General features: G+C 38.4%; 1 protein-coding gene across 4 annotated transcripts in view; it reads right to left on the reverse strand.

Annotated features, from left to right (window-relative positions):
• The window catches only part of LOC124799222, a 185,103-nt gene that overhangs the window by 132,985 nt on the left and 39,601 nt on the right, over positions 1-12,517 (reverse strand). For all 4 annotated transcript variants that reach the window (XR_007016986.1, XM_047262757.1, XM_047262758.1 and 1 more), the window contains exons 2-3: positions 5,221-5,328; positions 3,973-4,182 (exon numbers count right to left, since the gene is read on the reverse strand). Coding sequence is in view for 3 of the 4 variants with exons in the window: in XM_047262757.1 (XP_047118713.1) it covers positions 3,973-4,182; positions 5,221-5,328 (318 nt within the window). In the remaining variant the exon portion in view is untranslated. The remainder of the gene's footprint in view (positions 1-3,972; positions 4,183-5,220; positions 5,329-12,517) is intronic.

A 12,517-nucleotide genomic window follows, 5' to 3' on the forward strand; every position in this document is an offset into this window, starting at 1 on the left:
TATCTGTGCCAATAAGTAAGTCAAATCAGTGGTACATATAAATTTCATACTTTAGAGGTTATCTATCCTGACCATCTAATTTACTTGGTGCCAGTAACATATCTTTGCAAAGTCTCTCATATGTTGTGACTTAGTATGGTGGACATATTAGGTATGAGAGGGTGCTGAAAAATAATGCCTCAGAAGTTTTTACTTGAAAACTTTGAAGTTTTTAGAATAAAACAAACATTATTAAGATTCTACATCTTTATTCTTCATGTCTGCATATTTATTTCTCAATATAGTGACCTTGGTGACATACATAAATTTCTCCAGAGACGCCAGTCAGTTGATACCACTATTGTAGAATGTTTGGCTTCACTGACAGAGCCACAACCTCACCTCTGCTTGCACTGCTTCATCACTATTAAAGTTAAATCCTCAAAGGTGTCCTTTAAGTTTTGGAAACAGATGAAAATCAGATTGGGCCAAGTTGGGAATGTATAAGGATGATTGATGACAGTGAACCCAGGGTGTGAGATTGTTGCAGATGTCATAGCACTTGTGTGTGATCTAGCATTGTCAAGCTGAAGGAGGGGAAGCTCTGGGTGTCGAAGAACTCTCTGAATTTTAAACTTGATTACAGCATACTGTCTCTCATGCACCAGCATAGTTATGTTACACACTTCCATGTTACACACTAAAATTTGTGCCATCTAGCAGCAGAGGGCTGCAAATATGTAAACTCCAAGAATAAAGATGTAGAATGTCAGTAACATTGTTTTAAAGCTTTAAGAGTTTTCAAATAAAAAATTCAGAGGCGTTATTTGTCAACATCCTCTCACACAAAACAATGGGAAAACTGTGCAGATGCTGTTGGAAGAATAGGAAGCAATATGGAACACGCTTTACTATAATCCTTTGATGCCAGTTATTCACGTAGAAGGCACTTTTAGCTGACTTTGTTGTCAAAAACGTATGCAAAGAGAAAGCAGAGGGAAACTGAAGCTGAAAATAATGCATCATCATTTGGTCCCCACTGAAGTGAATTGTGTGCATCACAGACTGACTGATGAGTGACCTTAGAACTCATTGTTTCATCAACTGGAAAATGACATACTCATTCATGATTGGATAGCATGAAGATCATTGCTGTCTTCCATCCACTGCTGAATATAGGCCTCTTTCAGACTTGTACATGCATTACTATCTTTAGCTTTTTGCATCCATGTTTGCCCTGTTAGTTTCTTTATGTTGTCAATCCATCTTCCATTAGATCATCCCCCAGGTCCTTTCTTAACACAGGGAATCTAACACAGAACCAGCTTTGTCCATTTCTCATCATTTCATCTTGCTATATGCCCAGCACACCTCCAGTTCAGTTTAGTAATACTCACTATCATGTTCTCAACTTCCATCTCTTCTCTTATCCATTTGTTTGTCTTTCTGATGCTTCTTATTATTCCCCACCATGCATCTTGCCATTACTCATAAAGTAACCCTCAGTTTTTGAACTGTTTGTCACTTGAATGTCTATGTTTCAATTATGTAAGTAAATACTGGATGTATACATGGTATAGACATTCCACTTTCGGCACACTAGAAATTTATTTCCAAATGCAGCATTCCTTTTCACATATGAAGTCCTGGTCATAATTACCCTCCTGTTAATTTCTCTGAGTTTCCACCTACATGCACATCAACACTTTGCAGTTTGCAACAACTGTGTAGTGCATCACAGAAGGTATTGTCAACTGTACAAGTTACTGGAGCTGCTTCCTGTTCCATTCACATACAGGGCATGGGATGAATGGTTACTTAAACACCTCTATGTGAGCTGTAACTAGTTTAACCTTGTCTTCAGGGACGGACACACACACACACACACACACACACACACACACACACACACACACACACACACACACACACACACAGAATGGCTGCCGCTGTCCTTTCAGAGCAATGTGATGTCACTGCAATGAGTAGTGAACACAGGTGGGGTGAGTAGTGGGGTCCAGAAGAGATATGCGGTGGGGAGGGGGGAGGGACAGCGGGTTAGGGATGAGAGAAGATGTTGTAGTGTTGCCTGTAGTAATGTGCTGAGATGTGGTGGGGACAGGATGATGTGCTGCTAGATGCAGTGTTTGGAGAGTTGTGTTGGGGAGGTGGTGGTGATGGAGCAGGGGGAGGGGGGGTTAGGAAAAAAGTGAAAATAGCCTTGCAGAGGGGATGGGAGGAAAGAACGCATGTATGAGACTGGAATGAAAGCAGAGTAGGGAATAGAGGCAGATGGGGTACAGGGTCTAGTGAAGGTAGAGGCCCGGGGGATTGTGGGAACAAAGACCTGTGCAGTTCGGAAAAGCTAGTGTTGCTAGAAAGAACCCAGATGGCATGGTATGAAAAGCAGTCATTTAAATCTAGCAGACCACACTGTGCATCATGCTAAGCAAAAGGTTGGTCCAGCTGTCACTTTTAAAATGTGCCTGTCTGCTGCTCACTGCCTCCTCCATGAGCTCACTGCCTCCTTCATCTGGTGAATAGCAATTTATCCAATTCATGTAGTTTTTCAAATTTGGATTTTCCATTGTTTGGGTTTTAATATGTTCCTTGACTTATCACTTAAGGTTGGTTCTTGAAACTTTACAAGTGGACTTTCACAGGATAATTTGCATCTGTCTTCCTTCAAACTATGCAAGTCAGGTTTCACAGGTTAGTTTACACCTATATTCAGGTGTCTGCCAGTTCAGTTTTTCAACATCCCCAAGGTACTCTTCCATGAGTCAAACAAACCTGTGACAATTTGTGCTGTCCTTCTTTGTATATGCTCAATACCCCAAAGTTGGTTCGGGTTCTACACACATGGGCAATATTGTAGGATGAGTCTGCTTGTTTCTTTAAGTTGACTTTAGTACACAATATTGTCATGTGCTTCTACACTGATATTTACTTCTTGCTATTTGCACATTATTTTCATCTTACTGTAATTATTCTTCAGGCCTTTATTATACTAGATTCGCCATTCATTTATTTGTATTCTTCCTTCATCTTAGCTTAACTGACTCAAGATCTATTGCAGCAAATACTTTTGGTAAACTGGAGTCACCTTGCCTAACTCCTCTTACAATTTTTAAAGTTGCTCTCTTTTGGTGTAATTTAATGAAAGCTGTTGTCTTGTTGTATATATTCTTCAACAACTTGATGCAGGTAGATTCTATTCCTTAGTTCTGGAGTAATACAAGAATAGATTTAACTCTTCAAGTGTCAAACCTTTCTCATAGTCCATAAACCCCATACTAAGTCATTATATTGTCTAATGTATGGTATAAACCACCTATTTCAACGAAAATAATCAGTTTTTGAAAGTATAATGTAATTGGATAGACAAAAAAATCTACTTACCAAGTGGCAGCAGGAGAAAACAAATAAAAATGTTAAGGAGATCTGCAAGCTTTTGGAGCCAATGGCTCCTTCTTTTGGCAGTACAGTTGAAGGATAAGGAAGAAGTCTGGAGGAAAAGGACAGTGAGATTTAGAAAATGGGGGAGTTAGGGAGAAGTCAACCAGAGCCCCAGGTAAGGTGAGATGTGCCAGACAGGATGAGAAGGAGAGACAAATTGTTGTGGACTGTGCCAGCCAAGATTTGAAAACCTGAGTGCTTAAAGGTGGAAGGTAGGGTAACAAAGAAGAGAGATTACTGGCCAAATATTATGCAAAAGTTAGTAAGAGGGAAAAGTGAAGTATATTATATGTAATAGACAGGTGGGGTGGGGGGCAGAGAAAAAACAGACATGTCAAAAAATAAAAGATGTAGGAAACTTAAAGGAAGCACACAGAAAGAATAGTTACTGAAAAGAAATGCTGAGACTGAAGAAATTAATGTAAATTATGGCCATATGAGTGGTGAGAAACAAGGACATCTTGTAATGCCAGTTTCCACTAGTCACATTAGTATGAAGTATTAGATATAGGAAGGCTTCAATGAAAATTTTACCATATTAATTTGGTTTTTGTGCCTATTGTCAAAATGCTTGTCTAGAAAACGTTCTTCATAAAATGATTTCCCACATATTCCACATGTCCACTGAGAAGACCGATGTTGCTGTTTGGCAGACTGTTGAGGCCAATATATGTCTCTCACAGGATGAAAGGGACACTCGAGAGGAATTGAGACTTGATACTTCTCCAGCACTGGTATCCATTTCTGTAAAAAAAGAAAAAGTGTGAACTGTGACACATTGTTTTATAAATCGCTTTCTGTAAAACCCAGCACAAGGGTATGAGGGAAGAATCAAAGCAAGATAAATAATGATAAAAATAATGAAGTAATATAAAGTAGTTGTATATTTTATGCTGAGTATTATCAATAATGTCACTATGTTTATGAGAATTTAATTCAGAGGTTTGGTTTCATTTTCTTAATTTTATACTTAAACTTGCTGCAAATGAATGTCTAATATAAATCATAGGATATCCAACTGAATCTTGGGGGACTCCATTCTGAGATTAGTGATGCAGTTTGCTAATAAGACCCTTTGCATTTTTTATGAAGTTATGACACTGTCGGCCGAATAGGGATGTAATTAAAGCTAAACATTTTAGATTCCTACTCAGAATGTTATGTTCAAAAAACTCAAAGACTTTGACATAGTAAGAGAAATCATATACTTTTCTTTTTTAAGTCTAGCAAGACTTTATTTGGTAGAACACTTGTATCTTTCTATCCATAGAATTATTCATGTGACCTAAATGGAAGGTCTGCTAAAAGTTGCACTTGGAAACATGAGGCAATGTTCAGTTGTAAGCTATTTTCTTTATTATTTTTGATTTGATAAAGATATAAAATGATTTTATAATAGGGTATTATTTGCCTTGGATGTCACTGCTGCTTTCTCAGGAAATATGCCAATGGCAATTTACTTATTTTTATTTTATATACAAATTCTGTTTATCCATTTGTGTATGTGTAACATTAGAAAGTGGAATGAGTGAATGTGTTGAAGTTTATCCCAAACAAAACAAAACAAAAATAATACATGAAAACACTTGGGGAAAATTCCAAAAGCATGTTTAAGGTCAGTTTTCAGCTGCAACAGTTTGTGTCATATCCCTCAGTTTTTAATTATATTTAATGATTAAACTCATGCAAAGCTCGATTATTCACTTTTGGTCTCTTGTTTTAAATAAATATTAAATGCATTGTCACTGCATGTAGTAAGCTTGATGAAGAACCTTTACTTACCTTTTGAACAACCTTCCGCACAACAGATGCGTGATCACGTGGACATGATATCTTAAACACAGTAGGGCCAGGCCATGGTATTAATGCCAGCACGACAAGCGTGGTTACCTGAAATTAATGCAACCACAGTAGTGTGCAGATCCTTATACAGGTATATTTTAATTTATAGAAAGAAGAAAAGCCAAAATTAAAATTCAGAAGAAATATTGTAATACAGAAAGCAACAGATGTATTTCTATGCCATACAATAAAAGATAAAAGTCATTTAATAGCTAGGAGATTAGAGGGTTCAAATTACTTAACAAGATTTCTCTACTTATACATGACCTCTCTGTGCACATTTTTAAGCAAACGTTATACGAATGGTTAATCACTCACTCATTATGTGAGTAGTATGAATTTTTTATTACTCCTGTGTCATACTGTATTTTTGTTTATCCTAATACCTACACTTATTTTACATAGAGAAATTTCATATTCTAACAATATATACAGGGTGGTCAGAAATTCCCATTACAGACTTCTAGGACATGTAGAGGGTAGTGAGTGTAGAACATTTTGAGTAGGAACCCATGTCTGGAATCGTATCGTTTCCATTCTATGACAGTTTCAATTAAGATGTGTACCTCATCAGCATCTGCTCAGGGCAAGAGAAACATCTCAGTGTTCCCTGTCCTGGTGTGCAACAGTGCAGACACAATGACATGTACTATATCAAACGATCCCCAGATGTCAGTTATTATCTGCTTTGCTGTGAGACCGAGTCAATACCGGTGCATCACCGATAGAGGAAAGGTAACAGAAGAGCTGTTAGTCAGCTGTATCATGAACGTTTTCCACACGGTCACACTCCATCAAAGAAACTGTTTGCCCAAGTTACACAATGGCTACGAGAAACAGGTACCTTCACCGTGAGGAGGCAGGACTGTGGCACTCCACGGCGACACCGCACTTCCAAATTTGAAGAAGGTGTACTGCATCGCATTGAAGATAGCCCATCAATGAGTTCACAAACAATTGCACGTGCAATGGCTGTTAGTCACAGTACTGTCTTGGATGTCCTGCGTGAGCAACAATTACATCCGTACCACTTCCAAAGGGTGCATGCCATGGGTCCAGCACACTTTACACAATGCATCGCCTTCTGCACCTGGTTCCTGCCCATTGCATTGACATGCCCCTGTTTCCACTTCAAGTTCTCTACACAGATGAATGTAGGTTCACAAGGGATTGTGTTCTGAATGCTTGAAATAGCCATGTCTAGGCATACGAAAACCCTCATGCCATGCGTGTTCAGGGATTTTAAGACAGGTTTGGAATTAACATGTGGGCAGGTATTCTGGACGGTCATGTGATTGGACCACACCTCCTTCCAACCAAGCTCATGGGTCCCACATATTTAGTCTTCCTACGATACATGATGGACCAGTTCTTGGAAGCTGTGCCATTGAATGTCTGTAAGGAAATGTGGTTTCAGCATGATGGAGCACCACCTCACTTTTCACTGGCTGTCCGGAGACAACGCAACAGATGGTATGGTGAAAGATGGATAGGCCGTGGTGCTCCAACTGCGTGGCTGCCACGTTTGCCAGATTTAACCCCTATGGACTACTTCTTGTGGGGTCATATGAAGAGCCTAATGTGTGAGACACCTGTAGAGACAGAGGAAGATCTGTTGGCATGAGTTCTGGCTGCTGCACAAGACATTTAAGAGACACCAAGTGGGATGGAGAGAGTGTACCAGAACATGCTTCGGAGATACAATGTGTGTAACAACATTCATGGTTGCCACATCGAGCCACTGTTGTAATGCATCGGTACGTTGTGGCTGGTGCCGTAGATGCTAGGTTCTTCTTGTTGTCGACTAAAGTAAACCATAAGATGTGAATTGTAATGAAAATACATAAGTAATAATGGAACGAGTCAATATTCTTTTCAAATCGATTGCAACAAATGTACTGCGTCATGCCTAAGTGTGGATGAGATAATCATCTGCACTGAAACTGTCATGGAACGGAAACAATAAGTTTCTGGACATGGGTTCCTATTCAAAATGTTATGTACTCACTACCCTCTACATGACCTAGAAGTTTGCAACGGGAATTTCCGACCACCCTGTATGATTCAGTCCCCCCTATGAACCATGGACCTTGTCGTTGGTTGGGAGGCTTGCGTGCCTCAGCGATACAGATAGCCATAACATAGATGCAACCACAACAGAGGGTTATCTGTTGAGTGGCCAGACAAATGTGTGGTTCCTGAAGAGGGGCAGCAGCCTTTTCAGTAGTTGCAGGGGCAGCAGTCTGGACGATTGACTGATCTGGCCTTGTAACATTAACCAAAACAGCCTTGCTTGCAGCTATAATTTTTCCCAAGACATGCAGCTTTACTGTATGGTTAAATGATGATGACATCCTCTTGGATAAAATATTCCGGAGGTAAAATAGTCCCCTATTTGGATTTCTGGGCAGGGACTACTCAGGAGGACATCGTTATCAGGAGAAACAAAACTGGTGTTCTACGGATCAGAGCATGGAGTATCAGGTCCCTTAATCGGGCAGGTAGGTTAGAAAATTTAAAAAGGTAAATGGATATGTTAAACTGGATACAGGGTTATAAATACAAAATCAAATAGGGGTAGTGCAGAAGCAGGTTTAATAATTAATAAAAAAAATAGACGGGTAAGCTACTACAAACAGCATAGTGAGCACATTATTGTAGCCAAGATAGAAGCCCACACTTACCACAGTAGTACAAGTTTATATGCCAACTAGCTCTGCAGACAACTATGAGATTGAAGAAATTTATGATGAGATAAAAGAAATTATTCAGATAGTGAAGGGGGACGAAAATTTAATAGTCATGGGAGACTGGAATTCGATAGTAGGAAAATGAAGAGAAGGAAACATAGTAGGTGAGTATGGAATGGGGATAAGACATGAAAGAGGAAGCTGTCTGGTAGAATTTTGCACAGAGCATAACTTAATCATAGCTAACACTTGCTTTAAGAATAATGAAAGGAGGTTGTATATGTGGAAGAGGCCTGGAGATGCTGGAAAGTTTCAGATAGATTACAGAATGGTACGATAGAGATTTAGGAACCAGGTTTTAAATTGTAAGACGATTCCAGGGGCAGATGTGGATTCTCACCACAATCTATTGATTATGAACTGTAGATTAAAATGGAAGAAACTGCAAAATGGTGAGAATTTTAAAGAGATGGGACCTGGATAAACTGAAAGAACCAGAGGTTGTAGAGAGTTTCAGAGAGAGCATTAGGGAACGATTGACAAGAACAGGGGGAAAAAATACAGTAGACGAAGGATGGATAGATTTGAGAGATAAAATAGTGAAGGCTCGGAGGAGCAAGCAGGTAAAAAGATGAGGGCTCGTAGAAGTCCTTGGGTAACAGAAGAAATATTGAATTTAATTGATCAAAGGAGAAAATATAAAAATACAGTAAATGAAGCAGGCAAAAAGAAATGCAAATGTCTCAAAAATGAGATCGACAGAAAGTGCAAAATGGTGAAGCAGGGATGGCTAGAGGACAAATGTAAGGATGTAGAGGCATATATCAGTAGGGGTAAGAAGATACTGCCTACAGGAAAATTAAAGATACCTTTGGAGAAAGAGAACCACTTGTATGAATATCAAGAGCTCAGATGGAAAACCAGTTCAAAGTAACGAAGGGAAAGCAGAAAGGTAGAAGGAGTATATAGAGGGTCTATACAAGAGCGATGTACTTGAATGCAATGGAAATGGAAGACGATGTAGGTGAAGATGAAATGGGAGATATGACACTGCGTGAAGAATTTGACAGAGCACTGAAAGACCTAAGTCGAAACAAGGCCCCAGGAGTAGACAATATTCCATTAGAACTACTGATAGCCTTAGGAGAGCCAGCCCTGACAAAACTCTACCATCTGGTGAGCAAGATGTATGAGACACGTGAAATACCTCCAGGCTTCAAGAAGAATATAATAATTCCAGTCTCAAAGAATTCCAGAAACATCAGTTTAATAAGTCATGATTGCAAAATACTGACATGAATTCTTTACAGACAAATGGAAAAACTGGTAGGAGCTGACCTTGGGGAATATCGGTTTGGATTCCGTAGAAATGTTGGAACACATGAGGCAATACTGACCCTACGATTTATCTTAGAAGATAGATTAAGGTAAGGCAAACCTACATTTCTAGCATTTATAGACATAGAGAAAGCTTTTGACAATGTTGACTAGAATACTCTCTTTCAAATTCTGAAGGTGGCAGGGGTCAAACACATGGAGCAAAAGGCTATTTACAATTTGTACAGAAACCAGATGGCTTTGACGCATGAAAGGGAAGCAGTGGTTGGGAAGGGAGTGAGACAGGGTTGTAGCCTATCCCCAATGTTAATCAGTCTATACATTGAGCAAGCAGTAAAGGAAACAAAATAAAAATTTGGAGTAGGAATTAAAATCCTTGGAGAAGAAATAAAAACTTTGAGGTTTTCCAGTGACATTGTAATTCTAGCAGAGAAAGTAAAGGACCTGGAAGAGCAGTTGATTGGAATGGACAGTGCCTTGAAAGGAGGCTATAAGATGAACATCAACAAAAGCTAAAAGAGGATAATGGAATGTAGTCAAACTAAATCAGGTGATGCTGAGGGAATTAGATTAGCAAATGAGATACTTAAAGTAGTAGATAACTTTTGCTATTTGGGGAGGAAAATAACTGATGATGGTCAAAATAGGTACGATATAAAATGTAGTCTAGCAATGGAAAGAAAAGCATTTCTGAAGAAGAGAAATTTGTTAATGAGTATAGATTTAAGTGTCAGGAAGTCTTTTCTCAAAGTATTTGTAGGGAGCGTAGCCATGTATGAATGTGAAATGTGGACAATAAATAGTTTAAATGTGGTGCTACAGAAGAATGTTGAAGATTTGATGCATAGATCTTGTTACTAATGAGGAAGAACTGAATAGAATTGGGGAGAAGAAGAACCTGTGGCATAACTTGTCTAGTAGAAGGGATCGGTTGGTAGGACATGTTCTGAGGCATCAAGGGATCACAAATTTAGTATTGGAGGGCAGTGTGGAGGGTAAAAATCGTAGAGGGAGACCAAGAGAGGAACACACTGAGCAGATTCAGAAAGATGTAGGGTGCAGTTGGAAATGAAGAAGCTTGCACAGGATATAGTCTCTGGACCGAAGACCACAACAACAACAACAACAACAACAACAACAGCATATGATTCAGTATACAGACGATTCAAAAATGTAAAATGGTAGCCTTTTATTAAAGTATTTATTTATTTATTTTGATCCATCTTTGAGCATTTTTATGCAATTGATGTCATCACAGGGAGTTTACATGTATTGAACAAATACATTTTGTTGACACAGTTAAAATACACATACTAATAATAATACACAGCACTTAAAATATACTCTAGAGAACAATTTCCTAAATTTACAGTACATAAAAAATAATATGCTGAAATATCAAATGAACTATTGCTATACTAAGATATATACAAAATAGTATCTCTGGTCATCCACAGAACAGTTTTGAAATTCTGAAATGCTGTAGAAAACCTTTTCTTTCAGTTTTTGTTTTAAAATCATTAAGTGAGACATAATGCATCTTTAAAGATAAAGTATTAAATAATTTTATGCCCATGCACTCATAATTAGACTGTTTTTTCTTTAAACTAACTGTGGGCACATCCATCCATTTCATTTGCCTAGTTCTATATTGGTGTATAGCTCCCCTTAAGATGTAGTTGTTTAAATTTTCTTTAAACTTTAGTAGGCAACAGTACATAAAAAGTGGTGGAACTGTCAATACTTTGAAGTCTTTAAAAAGTGGTCTGCAGGAGGTTTTAGAGTTTGTGTCTCCAGAAATAGACCTAATAGCCTTTTTTTGCCACATGAAAATGTTTTTGGCCGCTGCGAAATTACTCCATAAAACGATACCATATTGCAGATGGCAATGAAAGAAAGCATAGTAGAAGTTAGGTAATAGAGGTGTTGTTACACATGTCTATCATTTAGTCAGCAAAGGTAACATGGGAGACCTTTCTGCATACATGGTCTGTGTGTTTGTCCCAAGTTAATTTGGTATCGAGGTATATACCAAATAGCTTAAGCGCTGAGCGCTCAGTTTCACTGCTCAATAAACTGAAAATGGTGTTCACTGTTCTTTTCATAGCTGACAGATAGCTCATTGGCTTTGAAGTACTTTTTGTAGGCATCAAATTGATTAGTAACATGTGAGCTCTTGTCAGTGTACCAGAAGCTGCTATACAAGCCACCATGAGCATTTGGGTTAGGGAAAACTATATTTAGTATGGAAATACTGCATCTTGTTAGAAATAGATCAAGCTCTTCGAGCAAAACAGGGAAACTTCAAATTCTGACCAGTCCCAGCTCCTGCTGAACTTCGTTACACATGTCGGTAGTTTAGTCAATAAAAATGTATTACGTGAGAGCTATCTGTGTACGTGGTCTGACTGTTTGTCCCAAGTTAATTTGGAACCAAGGTATACACCAAGTAACTCAACAGTTAAGCACTCAGTTTCAGTACTGGATAAACTGAAAATGATGTTTATTGTCTTTTCATAGTTGATGGATAGCTCATTGACTTCTTTGAAGTAGTGATTGTAGAAATGGAATTGATGAGTAACATGTCAGCTCTTGTCAGTGTAACAGAAGCTGCTACACAAGACACAGTCAGCATTTAAGCGTGTGGGGAAAAACAATATTTAGTTTTAAAATACTGCATTTTGTTTGAAATAAGTCCAGCTCTCCCAACAAATCAAGGAAAGTTCAAATTCTGACCAGTTCCAACTTCTGCTGAGATTGGTCAAATCAAACTGGAATACCATGTAATGCTGAACATCCAGAAGATGTAAGTTTTAAGTCCTGGAGTAGTTCATATTGGTATCCTTATAACAGAAAATTAATTGCAACCTTCATAAGGTAACAAACAAAGCAGAAAGTAAAACAAATTTTATTGTGATCCATCTAAAAGTGCAAAACCTTAGAAATAAACTTGACGTATTGCAGATATTTGTAAACAATCACCTGCCACTTTTCTTAGTAATAATACAACATGGACTTCCAAGCTGCCGAGCTGAGAGGTATCACAACTGTAAGATTTCTGTACAGAATGTGTTGTAATTAGTAGCAACTGCTTGGGGCACCAAGCTAAGAGGGGCACCACGAGCAGCAAAGTGCAAGATTTTATATATTGCATATCACAATTAGTTGTGAAAACTGACTTTGGTGAAAGCATACAAGAGGGAATTGGG

The sequence above is a fragment of the Schistocerca piceifrons genome, chromosome 5 (genome assembly GCF_021461385.2).
Source record: "Schistocerca piceifrons isolate TAMUIC-IGC-003096 chromosome 5, iqSchPice1.1, whole genome shotgun sequence".
Lineage (NCBI taxonomy): Eukaryota > Metazoa > Arthropoda > Insecta > Orthoptera > Acrididae > Schistocerca > Schistocerca piceifrons.